Genomic DNA, 16,013 nt, shown 5'->3' with positions numbered 1-16,013 from the left:
CACTAGGCTTTGCACTTAAAACTCAATTCTGCTACTAAATGGGTAGATGGGGGCTCACAAAGGAAATGTTCAAAAGTGCTTATCAGCCCATCACCCTGGAACTGCTGGGGTTGGGGGTGGGGCATTGACAGGACAGGTACACGGTCCTATTTCCTCATTCTTGTTTCTCCCCCTCTCTCCCTCCCTCTCCCCACTCCTCTTCTCCCCCCCCCCCCACACCCCTCTCTCTCTGCTTGTATCTGTCTGTCTGTCTGGCTATGGAACCCAGGGCCTCATGCACACCAGGCAAGCACTCTACCACTGAGCTACACTTCCCACCCTATTTCTTAGTTCTTTTCCCTGGAAAACATGTCTTGATCATGTGTGGTTACAAGAGGACACAGTGAAGAAAACGAGCCATAAAGTCATCTCTTAGAGAGACAGAAAAGGTCTTTTTAGTCACCTTCTCTGTACTTACACATGACACAAACAACAGGAACAAAAACTCCTTCCAAAGCACAGGGTGAGGACCCCTTATTTGAAATGATTTGAAATGCCTGGGATGTGAGAAGGTTTTTGTTTTTTGGTTTTTGTTTTTCAACTTTTAAAGAAATATTTACATAGACCTAATGAGCTCTCCTAGGGATGGTACGTAAGTCTAAATATGAAATTTGTCTATGATTCATCTCTGCCTTCAGCAACAACGGTCTCAACAGAATTTAACACAGTCTCAAGGTAATTTTTGTACAGACAGGAAGCTTCACACGAGAGGCCAGGGGTAGGACAGACTTTTCCACATGTGTTATCATGCATGTGCTCAGAATGCTTTGAGTTTTTGAGCATTTTGGATGCTTGAATTTTAGATCAGGAATGCCCATGGTTTGCCTATGACGCAGCTCGAGTCAGGTGCTGGATGGTTGGCATGGCAATGTTAAGAGGTAGTAGGATCCTGAGGAGTGGAGATTAGCGAGAGGGTACTGGAAGCACCAACCTCATTAGGTATGTGGAGAGGGTTCTCATACATGAGGTGCCTCTCCATGCTCTGCTTTCCCTTCATGCCATCTGAGTGTTCCTTCACATAAGCTACTGCTACTGTGACACCATACACCATAAGGTACCTGCCAGAGTTGAACCAACTCCTATCATCAGGCCCTTGAGCCTCAAGGACTATGGTATAAAGCTGTCTCCTTTCTTTGTAAGCTGCTCTCCCTCAGGTATTTCATTACAACATCAGAACGTAGCCAGTGCAGCATACTCAGCCTGCACTTACCTCATACATTTCTCCACTCAACAATTTCCACAAAGAACATTAAGGAATAAGCCCATGTCCATGCAATTTCTCACCCATCAACTCTCTATATCCACCACAAAGCAATCAATTAACCAGAATGGGAGTGCTTTCAATGTAAGTACAAGTTGATCAATGGAGGCCACAGGAATGACAGCCGTATCCTTCCCTTCCCAGAGTGCGTGATTTAGGGGCTCAGAGTTAGTGCTCTCATCAACTAAGTCTGAAGAGATCAAAAGACCACCTTCAATATGGGTATAACGTCCCAAGGGCCAGACCATGCATTCAGCAGTAAGTGTTCGATGGTCCAGAAGGGAACATTAAGGATCAGTTTGTTTAGAAGACACATTATGAAAAAGAAAGGACACAAATGAGGCTTTGAGGTTGGGTAGGCAGAGAAGTGCCACGTGCTTTACCCACAAAGGGTTGGTGATTTCTAAGGTTATGATTTATCCTGGAATACACAGCCCTGAATGGAATGAAATCCTGTGTGAACTCTTAGGACTGGCGTTGGAATGAGGTCTGGTTACTGCTTTAGTATGCAAGGACAAGAATGGGGGTATCGTTGTAACTTAGTCAGACTGGCCACATAAAGAAAAGAGAATGATTCCGGGGTCCAGCTATCTAGACTCATGAACTTCTTCACATGTCTAGTCAGAGAATATATTACTCACCATATGACTTCCTTGTCACCCACAGAAGCCTGGAAGTCCCCTAAATAGGCGAGACTCACTGGTGCTCACCAGTAAGGTCTCCCGAGAAGCAACATTAGTCCGTGGGTTCCAGGTTGAAGGGAAGCTTTTTTAGACTGGAGAAGAGTCCGCCATGCTGGCAATGGACTTTGAGTGTCTTGTGCACTTGCAAAAAATAGCCGTTTCTATTCTGATGATGTTGAATGCTGCGAGTCCCAGGCCCTAGTCCTGGCATTGCAGGGTAGCTTTGTTTAAAGAGAAGATGCCCCCTGGCTTAGTTTAGAGCAAAGCTAAGGGGCTAATGTGGCAATGGCTTTCTTGGCAGAGACTAGCACATGGTGAGACACACAGTTTGCACATGTGTCTTCTGGGCTCTCTCCCTCTTCATATGAAGCCACACGAGTTCCATCATGAGCCTCCATGTTAATGTTCTTATAGTCTCCTCACCACCCAGCTCCCAAGTCTTCTCCGCTAAGCACTACAACGGGATTAAGTTTCCACCCTTGTAAGATTTTCTTTCCTAATTCTGTTTATTTTTTCACGTGGGGCAGGGCATGCATGCCACAATGTGCGCGAGGAAGTCAGAGGGCGACGGACAGAAGTTGGCTCTTTCCTTCCATCATGTGGGTCCAGAGGATTCAACTAAGGTTGTCAAGTTGGGATGCAAGTGCCTTTACTTGGTGAGCCATTTCTTGGTCCCAGCCTTCATCCTCTTAATGCCTCCCAATGAATTCAACTCTAACATGAACTTCAGAAGGGACAGATTATGTTTAAACCACAAAGTCCCAGTTGTAAGCACACATACAACTCATAATAATGGTTGTCACACAGAGAATACTCCTGTGCCTATGCGATTTCCCACTGAACTAGCATTTTGTATTAACATTCTGAGGTCAAAACAGTAGGGAGAGAGAATACTTAAGTGAGCCTGACCTCAGCTTACCCACTATACATGGTTCGGAGTCTACAAGGTCCAATGGTCATGGTTATAAATGCCCTCTTCAGAAGGCTGAGCACTATGGTGTTTATAAATGTCTATTTGTTGGCACAGATAGAGATGCTAACAGCAAGTGCTTTGGGTTTCGGCTAGAATAGTAACAGATGTAACTGCATCTTTTTTATAGCCATGTGGTTGGTGAGGGTTCATGGTTTAAGGCACCCAAGAAGGCCTTGGTGAACATTTGCATTTATAACTCATTATTACTTTCACAATCAGCAAGAGTGAATTATGATCACACCCACTTCCCTCTATAATCTCTTTATCAGTGGCCCAACTCTGGGGAAATGAGAATCAGCTGGCTTCCAGCATCGTGGGCTCTAGGGAAGGCTCATCCCGCTCAATGCAGAAGATGGCTCTGCAGTCTGAACAGTCAGACTGAGGGTCCAGAAACGGCACCCAAGACCACCACTAGGGGAGCCCCAGGAGAAGCTTACCACATAGAGCTTGCGCCAGATGACGGCCCATTCTCGTAGAGTATTCGTGAGTTCCTGAACCAGCGGCAACTCCCCAGGAATCACAGTTTCATGCTGCCTATAGGAAATCAAAGAGATGTACACTTTACTGCACATGATAGGAGCTGCCTCTCCCAACCAACATACTCTTGACAATCAAAGGCAGGAATGTGGCTGCTGTGGTTTGAAATAAATCGATCTGCCTCTGAAGGGCTGTAAAGTTTGGAGAACTTGAACACAGGTAAACATGAGCCAAAATGCAAGGAACTGAGAACAGCACAATCTATAAACTAAACTGAGTTTTTGCATGGCAAAGGCTAAGCCTAGACTTTACTTCCCCATGTTAAATCTCTCTGAAAGTGACAATGACCAAGCTCTGTAACAGCTGGTTCAATTGGGCAGCTGCTCCATTTTGTAGAGAGCTACATGGCATGTGATCTCACTCAAAGATCTGTTTGCACGGATTGATCCATGCCCTCTTCTAGAAAGGACTGGGTCTTCTTCTCATCTGTTGCTTCCCAGCATAGAAAATGGAAACAAGCCAACATCCTCACTCTCAGTAGGCTTAACTGCATTTACTCACATAAATTATCCCTGGAGTTCCTACAATTATCAACAGGAGAAAGATAGCAAAGACATACAAACACACAGAGCAAGAGGACCACCATGCGAACATGCAAACACAGGATGGAGCGAAGTGTGAATTTCAGGTCAAGTAAGGCAATACATTAGGGCAAATGTGACATGCTAGCTTTGGAAAGTTACAGGTGGTCCCCGACTTAGGAGAGTCTGATTTTGCAACTCTAAGATGGCTGGGAAGTTTACACTCCCAGGTGCTGGCTTTTCACTTCTGCGGTATTGAACATATTACATGAAGACTATGCTACCCTATCCTAAAACAGGCTTTGGGTTAGATGATTTTGCCCAACTGTCAGCTAACATAAGTGTTCTGAGTACACTGGAGGTGGCTGGGCGAGGTTATGTTAGGTGAAATAGATGCATTTCTTGTTGTTCTTTTTTATTAGCATATATTAATTGTATAAAATGATGGACTTTCCTGTGGTGCCTACTTGTGACATTGTTAACTCTGGTAGGTTTATAAGGACATAACCCCAAGTCCAGGAGCATCTGTATCTATCTGCTGACTGAGTAACAGTTAACTGAGCATTCCATCTTTCACCTGGCAGATCCAGTTAGAACAGGGCTCCTACTTTGCCTTCACAAGTGACATCTGGAGGCTGCCCAGGAATGGCCCACTGGGAAGAGGATTCCTTGAGGAGGTGGGCGAGAATAGTTACTAGTGCTGGTTCTGCTATAGACGATCTGCGAGAACTTAAGCATGCCTCTACCTCTTGTCTTAAAATGGGGGTGCTAAGCTTATGTCTTCTCAAAGATGTTCATCTAGCTTAGAGGTTCCAGGATTCTGTGACAGCCTCCCTGGCACCAGCCATGGAGTCAAGGTTTTCCTTTCTTAATTCTCTCTTCCTACTTCGAGTGTCCTGTTTTCCTTAGCTGCCACAGAGTCAGTACTCTGCAGGACAAATGACATGGTCAAGAAATGAGTACTCGAAACTGAATGGATTTGAACAACACAGCACATCCCCATACACTGCTTCCCTGGTATCTCACCCCAAGCCCACCACCAGCGCTTTCCTCCAGGAAGCTGTGAAAACTCTGAGGGGTACTTGCAACTAAGTGATATGTTCAAGGTTGAGAGTTGAGGAGGGCAGACTGACGTCCCCCTTCCCCGGAGGTTCACATGGACTCATTCACATACACAGTGAGCAGTTAGGAACTCGGAGGGGAAGTGGAAGGCCCTCAGAGTTCACCACTGCTGTCTTTACTATTCTGGGGAAGGGCGTCCAGGAGGAACAAGTACAGAAAGAGAAGACAGAAAGAGGAACTATATGAGGCAAGAGAAACCAATGACAGGAGAAGGACATCAATGGGTGTAGGATGTTCTTTCACGGTCATCTCACATCTTCATCACTTTATAGTGGTCTTCCTGGATTGGAACTTACCCTCCATCTTCTACAGTTGCCTCTTTCAAGTGGATGTACGTTTCAGGGAAAATACCCTACAGAAAGAAAACTCTTGTTATACAGCCATTAAAAACAATCTCAAAGTCAAGAGCACAAATATTTCAAGGAGGGCTATGCCCACCTCGACAAAAGGAAATTCCCAGCTGGGTCTGCCGGGCATCACTTATGATGACCAACTATATTTCAACAAAGGAAGGATGGAAATACTGAAATAGTAGAAATTAAGATTTGTGTTCATGATGCATAAGATGTTTTGAAAATAAAGAGGCAAAATGCCCCATCAGCTCAGAAATCCAACAATGGCAAGGAATGTAATACTGAGAACCTAGAATCTTTACAGAGCCAACATGCCATGATGTATCCATTAAAGGGCCCCTCATGAGTGAGATGGAGTCGCTAACATTTTAGTAGCTTCCTACAATAATTCTTGTCAGCACTTTCATTGAAGACCAACTGCAAATCATTAGTTACCTGATCATTTTCACCCTTCATTGTCTCCAACTGTTCTCCCTTTTGTAACCCCAAGCGGCATTTCTACATCAGTATTAGGACATCGCTCACTAGTGACAATAAAAAAAAAAAAAAAAGTCCCAAGGGAAGGGCACAAAACCACTGGGTGGGAACTAGAGAGTTGCAGGAAAGATTTCTCAGTAGGACAGAACCATCCACAGTTCTCTTGAATACTGAAGCTTGTGTCTCCTTGTGCAATACCCTCAAGATGCCACATGGAGAATAAGTCACTGAGCCTTGCTTTCGAATAGTTCACATGGCAGAGGAGACGAACTAGCGGGCATCTTGAGTCAATTACTCCTAGCCTTGCTCATGGGATGGCTGGCATGATCTCTGTGGACATTAAATGTCAGAGATTGCTGACCACACACGTGGTGGTGGAGATAGCCCACAGTCTATAGGACCATAGTTGAAAATGTGCATGCATTCATAATCCTTAACAGGACAAGAAACCAGGAACTTTGACAGTGGTTGCTCCTGTGGCCAATTTCATGTGCTAAATTTGTCTACGCAATGTTCTCTCTTTCTTCATCCTTCGCCAATACAACAAGAAATGGTCAGAACACTGGGGACTAAGCTGATCTCAGCATGGGTGATGGCAGAGGGGTCCTGCAACTGCTTTAGGCAGAAGCAAAGGGCCCCATCTCTTCAACCAGACAGGATGATGTACTAGTGAGAACGTACAGTGCCAGTCCCTCTACTGATGAGACCACCACACACACACACACACACACACACACACACACACACACACACACACAGAGAGAGAGAGAGACAGAGAGAGACAGAGAGAGAGAGAGAGAGAGAGAGAGAGAGAGAGAGAGAGAGAGACAGAAAGAAGGTGACCTTGAGTTTCTTCAAGTGTACAGGATACAGAGTGATTAGGAGAGACCGATTAAGCAGCAATAAAAACAAACACAAATTCAATGTCACACTGGAGACACCAGGTCACTGTTGGTATCTAAAAGAGGAACAACCATGATGCAACAGTGACTAACAATCACCTTCACACACGATCATAAGGGGTTTTCATGGATTTATCTGTATTTGTTTTCATTGTTCTTTTATTACATTACATTTGTGTTACAATCCATTGTAACACAAACCTTAAACAGTCTTATTAATTAAAAAAAACCAACAACTCAGGAGCCAGGTATTGAGGTGAATTCTGAAAGATCAGAGAAGCAGAACAAGCCACAGCTAACTTCACCTCGACAACCCCTCATCTGGTCCCGTTTCCTCAGACTGGAAGCCTCTGAGTCCTCACCTGAATGGATCTCAGCTGAACTGCTGCTAAAAGCCTAAAAGCTTAAAAACCTCTAGTTCCTTGTCCTCACGCCTTATATACCTTTCTGCTTCCTGCCATCACTTCCTGGGATTAAAGGCATGTGTCTTTCCCAAGCAAGACATGAGATCTCAAGTGCTGGGATTACAGGTGTGAGTCACCATGCCTGGCTGTTTCCAGTGTGGCCCTGAATTCACAGAGATCCAGATGGATCTCTGCCTCTGGAATGATAGGATTAAACTGCCTGACCTCTAGGTTTAATATAGTGGCTGTTCTGTTCTCCCGACCCCCAGATAAGTTTATTGGGGTGTACAATATATCAACCACATTTCTCCTTTTTGTTTAAAATTTAAAAAGTTATAACTAATATAAGAAAAAGTATATACAATAAGTATATACAATATATACAGTCAAGAATTACATTAACAATATCTAGTTCAGGCCGGGCAGTGGTGGCTCACGCCTTTAATCCCAGCACTCGGGAGGCAGAGGCCAGCCTGGGCTCTGAAGTGAGTTCCAGGAAAGGTGCAAAGCTACACAGAGAAACCCTGTCTCGAAAAACCAAAAACAAAAAACCAAAACCAAAAAACCAAAACAATGTCTAATCCATTAACATTTGACAGATTCAGACAAAAAACTCCATTATATACATTAACAATGTCCAGTCCATTAACATTTGACAAATCGAGACAAAAATTTTCATTACTTATACTATTTAAAACAAGTAATTCCTTTTTAAAAATAGATTCAAAAATCTACCTTTTTATCTTATCATATCCATATTCTCTCTTCTTTCTTTTCTGAGTAGATTCAAAAATCTACCTTTTATCTTATCATTTCTGTATCTTCCCTTTTTTTCTTTTCAGAGTAGATTCAATAATCTACCCTTTTCTATATCTGCTTTTTTCTTTTTCTTTTTTCTTTTTTTAAACAAGTACCCTGTATCTATCCCTGATCAAATACTCGCCCATTTCAGAACGTGTCCAATTAGAGAACTCTGATGTATAATACTTCTCTGTTTTTATTCTGAGCTTTAATATATTTAATTGACAGCATTTGAATGTCTTCTTCCTATTGAAATTATTTGGATGCAGTCATATTTTTAATCTAAGGAAAAAAAACTTCATTGACACATAATGCTTGCCTCTCTATTCATGAGGTACAGTGGTCCTCAATGCATATACAATGTATAATAACTGGAGAAGGTATAAGCACGACCTTAAAAAGAAATTGGGTTTGGAGAGGTGGGTCACTTGGTAAAGTACTTGCCATGCAGGCATGAGGACCTGTGCTCAATCCCCAGAGCTCACATAAAGCTGGGCTTGATGGTCAAGCCTGTCGTCTCAGAGCTAGGGAGTCAGGGATAGGCAGAACACTGGGGCTTGCTGGCCAGCCTAGCTGAAGTAGTGAATTCCAGGCCAGTGAGAGAACATGTCTCAAAAAATAGAAAAGGGGTTGGATAGGAGTGATCAGTTTAAAGTAGAAGTTATGGGCCAACAAGATGGCTCAGTGGGAAAAGGTGCTTGCTTGCCAACCCTGACAATCCTAGTTTGAATCCCAGGACCTGCATGGTGGAAAGAGAGAACTGACTCCTGCAAGTTGTTCTCTGACCTCCACATTCATGCTATGGCACATGAGCACGTATGTGCATGTGCACACATGCATAAACGCGAAGAGATGAATGTACTAAAAGTGTTTAAGTATACAGTAAAGTTTAAAATAAGCTGTAACATTGTTGAGGTTAGCATGCATCTCTAAAGCAGGACATGTTTAAGGTGTGGGAGGTTTAATACTAAGAACCAAAAGAAAAAAAAAAAAACAAATGTAACACTGCTAATCCCAAGAAAAATTCTGGCAAAATATTTTTCAAATCAAGAAGGTAAAAAAAAAAAAAAAAAAGCTTCTAAATTTATAGTGACTGGCCTGGGCTGATCCCTGGGAGTCAGTCATGATACCGGTCCTCAGAAACATAAACAGATGATGACTTTGAGACACTGATGTTGACCATAGCAGATAATCTACACAGGTGTGCAGGCACAAGGTGCTGCTATCCAGAGCCCACTCATTTGGTGAGCCCACTGCTCTGTCATCTACAGCATCACTGTGCCATGGTGGCACTTGGCCATTTGTAGCCATTTAGTGTCTCTGGTAAACTGATGTCTCTCGGTTCTGCCTTCCTCTTCTCAATGTAACCTACTCACTTGAATAAATTCCAGCTAACGATTTTCTCTCTGCTATCCTGTCCACACACCCGCAACCCTGCCAAGATGAATGATCAGTTCCTTCAAGGCTCTAGTCTTCCTCAATTTGCAAAGCCACTAGCTCCCTTTTATCACCGTGCCAAATGGGTAAGTTGGCTTATAAACGACACCAATAATTTCCATGAAAACAATTGTCCTTTCAAATGGCTCTTCCCCAAGACAGGAAAAGGAGGGACCAGCAGAGGAGAGGATTTCTATCAGGCTGCATCTCTTAATGAAGGGGTGTCACACTCAGCAAAATTCAAGACTGACGCCTTTAATTCCATCTTTGTTTCTTGGATCTCCACAAAGAAACATAATTTAGTGTAAAAAAAAAAATCAATGCACAATAATTGTGCCAAATTCTATTCATGTTTTTCTTTATCAAGGGACAGAGGAGCTCTTACTGAAATAGTTTTCTCCAAAAGGTGAGGTTTTCAAGCTTACAGTGTTTTTTTGTTTGTTTGTTTGGTTGGTTTGGTTTTTTGAGACAGGGTTTCTCTGTGTAACAGTCCTGGCTGTCCTGGAACTCACATTGTAGACCAGGCTGGCTGGCCTTGAACTCACTGGGATCCACCTGCCTCTGCCTCCTGAATGCTGGGATTAAAGGCATGCGCCACCACCACCTGGCCTAAGCTTACAGATTTTAAAGAACATTTTAATTAAGAACAACAAAAACCCAGCAATATTACAGACACGCACATCCCTCGGATGTTAACTAGTCAGACCAGAGGGCACCACTAGCTGGATGGATGCAGACATATCAGGAAAGTAGAGAATGCCTTAGAAAGCAAGGTCTTCTATGCTGGAAAAAATTGTTGTGTAGGGTAAAGGTCTGGGACCATGTTTTAACAGTACCTACTGGGTTTGATTGTTGTTTTTGTTGTTGTTGTTGTTGATATTGCAGTGGTGGTGGTAAGATCAAACCCAGGGTCTCTTGTGTGCTAGGCAAGTGCCTGCCATTCAAATAATTTGGAAACAGGACATCAGCAAGGCTTGTCTTAGTCTCCTAAGAAGCTGGGACAACCGGAGTGTACCGCCAGGTATTCCATATGATTTGTCGGAGAAGTTTTCTGTTCATTTTTTTACATGTTAAATTTAAAAAGGAAAGGATTGAGAATTAAGTGACCCAGGCAGTCTTCGTCTCTCACACACTCAGAGCAAAAAGTTGTTAACTTGTGGGAGTTCGGGGGTAGGCCATAAAACTCTGGTGGAGGTCAGAGGACAACTTTCAGGAGTTGGTTCTCTCCTCCTACTGAAAGATCCCAGGCTTGCACTCAGGTCCCTGGGTCTGTACAGCAGGTACTCACCTGCGGAGCCATCTTGCCACCCAGAAGTGTTAACTCTTACTGTTTTCTGAAAACTCAACTTCCACAACTGTGAGTAAAAATAACTACTAACAGGGCTAACCCCACCCACAGCAGGAGTGAATGTGCCAGGCAGCGGCTTCCCTGAGGCCTTCAATCTAGTCCTATCATCCTCGCATCACGCCAGCTCATCTGACTGCTACACGGGTCTCCATTGGCACACTGGGGATGCTGAAGTCAGCAAGAGAAGTGGAAATAACTCAGTTGGAAATGGCACGTGGCACAGGACTCTGACTGTGGGCAGAGAAGGTTTGCCACTAGGGCACAGCAGGGACAAGTGGGCTCACACCAGGGGACTTGGCACCTGCAAGGACAGCAAATGTTCCTTTGTTTTGTTAGACTACGAAATCGGCAAAGTGACTGAAGTGTGTGTGTGTATACAAGTGTGCAGACACCAAGACTGACGAGTCACCAACTTCAGCCACACTCGCCTTTGGGTTTCTGTGACCTCTACCCAGCAGGCAGGCGTGTGAAGGCTCTGTGTTCTTCTGAGATTTGGCGGTTTCACGGGCCAATCTGCGTGGGACTACGTCTGGCCCGTGATATGGCCCAAGAGTGAAAACTGTGAATTTCTCTACCCTTTCTGCCCCGACAAATTCAAGTGTTTCCCTCACCCTCTGCTATTGTCACACGAGCAAACTGTGGAATAAGAAAGCCCTATCAACTTCGTTCTTGCAAAAGAGAGTGCTGGCACATCACACTGCCCCAGCCAAGCACCATCAAAGGAAAAGTGCTGATGGGCTCGAAAGCAAATCCAGGAGCATGGTGACGCGGCTTCTAGCCTTTCTTTAGTTTGATGATGAGCTGCCCTGACAATGGGAAAGGAAGCCATCCAGGCCAGGGTTTCACAAACTCTGCCTGGGTCAGAAGAAACACGCTTATACTCTAGTACTCAACAAAAACTACAATGAAAAGCATGAACCACGTAAACATTAATACCCGAGGTACATGTGTCCTAAGTCTCTCTGTTGTTCAGCTTTGCTCTCTGTTACGCATGTTGGTTATACTCTACTGAAATGACTCCATGTTACTCCATGGGCCTCACAGATTGAAGTCACTACTCTGGTTCGATGGGAAGAATCAGGGGACAGGCAGCATCAGTGTGGGTAGTGTAGAATTGGACGTAAAGGACACAAGGGAGACGTAGGCCCTGTCCCTTCCTCCCTGACAGAGGTCCCTAGGGCGCTGTCACTGTCCTGCTGCCTTATTCAGCTTCAAGAAGGGTAGACAGCAGGAAGTCGGGGGCCTTCTCTTGAATCAGCTCCCAGGAAACACATCCAAGGAACTTACACTATTCCTCTGGAGCACAGGGGCCAATGTCTTTGTTTTCAGATCAAAGGAAGAGTCACAGAAAGGAAGGCAAACTAGCTCTAGAGAGAGCAGATAAAGGGATCTCACAACGCAACAGAGAACTAGCGGGCAGTCAAAGGAACGAAGAAACGGAACAACATGTCATACCTTTTTAGATTTGTTCTGGAGAGCATATCCTCTGTACCAGCCTGGGGAGGGGAGGGGAGAACACAAAGCATGTTATTATGTTTTCTGGGAGAACAAAAGGACATCAGTAACATACACTCACATGTTCCATCAGCAATCCTGAGATGGACACCAAAAGATCAGTACCTATGAAGCTTTAGACAGGCGGTTCTCAACCTGTGGGTCGCAACCCCTTTGGGGTCAAATGACCCTTTCCCAGGGGTCACCAAAGACCACTGGGAAACAGATATTTATATTATGATTCGACAATCAAAATTACACTTATGAAGAGGAATGGAAATAATTTTATGGTGGGGGAGGTCACCACAACATGAGGAATGGCATTAAAGGGTCGCAGCACTAGGAAGGTTGAGAACCACTGCCTTAGATTGTGAACCATTCCACTTATTGCCCAGTAAAGATCGGTTTTACAGCCACATTCTCTCACTAACCACAAGACTTAAAATTTGCACAGAGGGGGCTGAAGAGACGACTCAGCAGTTAAGAGCACTTGTTGCTCTCATGGAGGACCTGGCCTGAGCCTCCCAAGCGCCGAGATGACAAGAATACACCATATACCATACCAGGTTTTAATTTTTTCATAAAATTCCATGAAGGGATTTATATACAGACATTTTCCCATTTATCACAGACTCCACATTTAAGTTGCCCGTAAACAAGTATTTTATATTAAAAACAACTGAACACTGGGTTTTTCTTATAGCCACGCCCATCAAAGGCATCAATGTACTCACTGGTCATCTTGCCTCAGGAAATCCTACTGTGAACAGGATCATGTAAGGAGACAGTAAGTAGATGCACTCTATAGTTAGAACTACAGACCTCTCTGCTAGTAGGCCTCTAGAGCAGTCTAAGAACCCCGTGGAAGACTGAGAAAGAAGGGGAGGGAGGACTGTAGGAGCCAGAGAGGCTGAGGACAGCAAGAGAACACGGCTCACAGAATCAACTAAGCAGGGCTCACAAGGGTCCACAGAGACTGATGTGGCCATGATGGCGTCTGCATGGGTCTGCACTAGGTCCTCTGCATACACGCTGTGGTTGTTTAGCTTGAGGTTTTTAGGGGACTCCTAACAGTGCGAGTGGGGTGTCTCTGACTCTTCTGCCTCCTCCTGGGGCCTTCCTCCTCCTGCTGGGTTGCCTTGCCCAGCCCTGATAGGAGGGTTTGTGCCCAGTCTTACTGCATCTTGTTAGGCTGTGTTGGGCTGCTGCTGTCCCTGGGAGGCCTGCTCTTTTCTGAAGGGAAATGGAGAAGCAGTAGATCTGGGGGTTGGGGGGAACTGAAGGGAAGGGAAGCTTTGGTCAGGATGTAATGTATCAGAGAAGAGTAAAAACAAACAAACAAAAAAAAGATATCAACCAGAAAATAGTTTCATAATCTCTGTTTTTGTGTGTTACAAGTAGAAAATTGAGATTACCTCTTTGGTTACAGATTAAATAACACTTTCACAAATTTTAAATTATCAGTGAAACTAAAAAATATAAAGAATTTGCTATGTGTCACAAAGGGCATGGGAGTAGGGCCCTGGTATGGAATTACAGTCTGCATCAAGGTTACATGGTTGAGAAAAAGATCTCTTGACAAAAAACCGGCCTCAATTTAGGAAGCAAATGTGCAGGCAATCAGGTTAGGCTTGAATACACTGAACATTCCTCCCATGACTCAGCAGTCTATGCCCTTTCATACTCTTGGTTCTGCTAAGATACGAAAACAGTCTTGTGTGAATGGCTGTCTTTGGTTCTGCTAAGATACGAAAACAGTTTTGTGTGAATGGCTGGCATCCACATCACCCTGGATGGATAAAGGTCAGAGCTGGAGGCTTTGCTGAGAAAGAACAGTTGAGGCAGTTTTCACTTTTCAAGCCATATAAAACTAAGAAATCACAATATAGACTTGGACCCGCTTCCCCGGAAGAATGTATCTGCATGCATGAAAATGGTGCTTTACACAGCCATTCATCACAAAATTATGTTTCCTAGACCTGTTATCTTGAGGGGAAAAAGATTTCCATATAACCCTTCTAGCTTCTCTCTAGAATCATGGTGTATGTATAACTGCTAGGGAAAAAAGCACAAAATTATTATTCTGGACTTGTCAAAGTGAACACTCATTTTCCTTGGCAACAAATACGGTAAGCACCTAATCTACATCAGGGAGCTTGATCACATTCCTAGTGCCAGCACGCTAAGAATGCAGCTACTAATGACTGCTAATAAGTCCCAAGGCTATGATCACAGGTGTTTGCTATTCCTATATCATAAACCTGGGTTGCAATACAAACAAGAACACAGTTTTCCCATTAATCCTCAACAGTTAGTGTTAAACAGTCTTAATTAAATAGAGTTTGCTGTTAGGTTTCGGGAACACAGCATGAAGCAAAGAGGCCATGGGCGGTGTATCAGGAAGTGGTCTGTAGCCAAGCACAGACCAGGGAGTAAGAAATGGCAGGCATGTTCCAAAATTATCAAGTAATCACAACAGGAGGAAGCGGGATGGGGGGGGGGGGGGCAGACAGGCCAGAGGGTGAGTCTTAGCTACACTTTAGTGAAATGAATCTCCAAAAATAAGTTCCAGCCACCGTGGCAAGATGGGTTGCACTTCTGGGGTAAGAAGGCATTTCAGTTTCTTGGGGACTGTCCCCAATCCATGATAAAAATATCTCCTCTCGTTTGAAACTATCAAAGTTCCTAATGCTACAGGTGAATTTACTCACTTTATCTATCTCTAAATAATTGTCATCAGTCAAGACTCTACCATTTGCCCGCTTCATTCACCTGTCCAGGGGCTGGCTGGTCCTGTGAGCTACTGCATTTTCTGGCTTCCACCTAACAGGTGTCCCTATCTGGTTCTTCTCCCTCTGCGGTAGCTCAACAAATACCAAGCTGTGGAGAGCAAGTATTGATTATCACAACATTTATTACATAAATGAGCTGAGAACACAGAACTAAAATGACGAGCTCAGAGAGTGTCTGGGGATGTAGGGTGTTTGAAGCCATAAGATGATCAAAGATCATCTCAGATCAGTCTGAGAAACTAAAAGAAGCCAGGCAGGAAAATGACTAGGAAAGAAACTTCCACACAGGAGCGCATCCAGTGAGAAGGATATGAGGCAGGAATTCTGTCCAAAGACAGAAAGAGCTCAAGGTCAGAGAAGGAGACTGGGAGAGGGCACCATGAGGGTAGGAGAGGAGTGTGGGTCTCCATTCTGGACACCCATTAGACTCACCAGGGAAGCTTTAAAATATTGAAGCCTGGGCCACCTCCCCACATATTCTTATTTAATCAAGCCCAGACTTAGAGCTTCTCAAACGATCCCTGGTGACACGAATATATAGGCAGAAGTGTCACCCCAGGCCAAAGTGCCATGTACTGTGTGGAATCTTAACCTTTACCCTAAGTAGAATGATAAGCATTGGAGGGGAAGAGCGTTTTTAAATACATCATGTCTTGTGCTTAAAAATAAAAATGTATTCTGGCTGCTATAGAAGAATGGACATGGGAGGTGAGAAATGGTGGAAACAGGGAGGAGAATAGTGGGTGCATTGAAAGTGGGTAGTGATGAGAATATATTTAGAAGCAGCTTGAGTTGCTCATGGCTTCACTAGCAATGGGCAAGAATGGAGGAAAAATGAGTGTTTGGCTCTTGGGCTTATGCAAATGGTA

The 16,013-nt window shown here is 44.1% G+C and overlaps 1 protein-coding gene across 1 annotated transcript in view; it reads right to left on the bottom strand.

The window, feature by feature from the left end:
* Dock5 (dedicator of cytokinesis 5) overlaps positions 1 to 16,013 on the bottom strand; it is a 194,345-nt gene that overhangs the window by 107,766 nt on the left and 70,566 nt on the right. The window contains exons 3-5 of the mRNA XM_052732867.1: positions 12,314 to 12,354; positions 5,433 to 5,488; positions 3,394 to 3,490 (exon numbers count right to left, since the gene is read on the bottom strand). Of these exons, the coding sequence (XP_052588827.1) occupies positions 3,394 to 3,490; positions 5,433 to 5,488; positions 12,314 to 12,354 (194 nt within the window). The remainder of the gene's footprint in view (positions 1 to 3,393; positions 3,491 to 5,432; positions 5,489 to 12,313; positions 12,355 to 16,013) is intronic.

The sequence above is a fragment of the Peromyscus californicus genome, unplaced genomic scaffold (genome assembly GCF_007827085.1).
Source record: "Peromyscus californicus insignis strain IS unplaced genomic scaffold, ASM782708v3 Scaffold_12__1_contigs__length_115047231, whole genome shotgun sequence".
NCBI classification, from domain to species: Eukaryota; Metazoa; Chordata; class Mammalia; order Rodentia; family Cricetidae; genus Peromyscus; species Peromyscus californicus.
The sequence above is the reverse complement of the archived record's forward strand: the minus strand, read 5'-3'. Positions and strand labels throughout refer to the sequence as shown.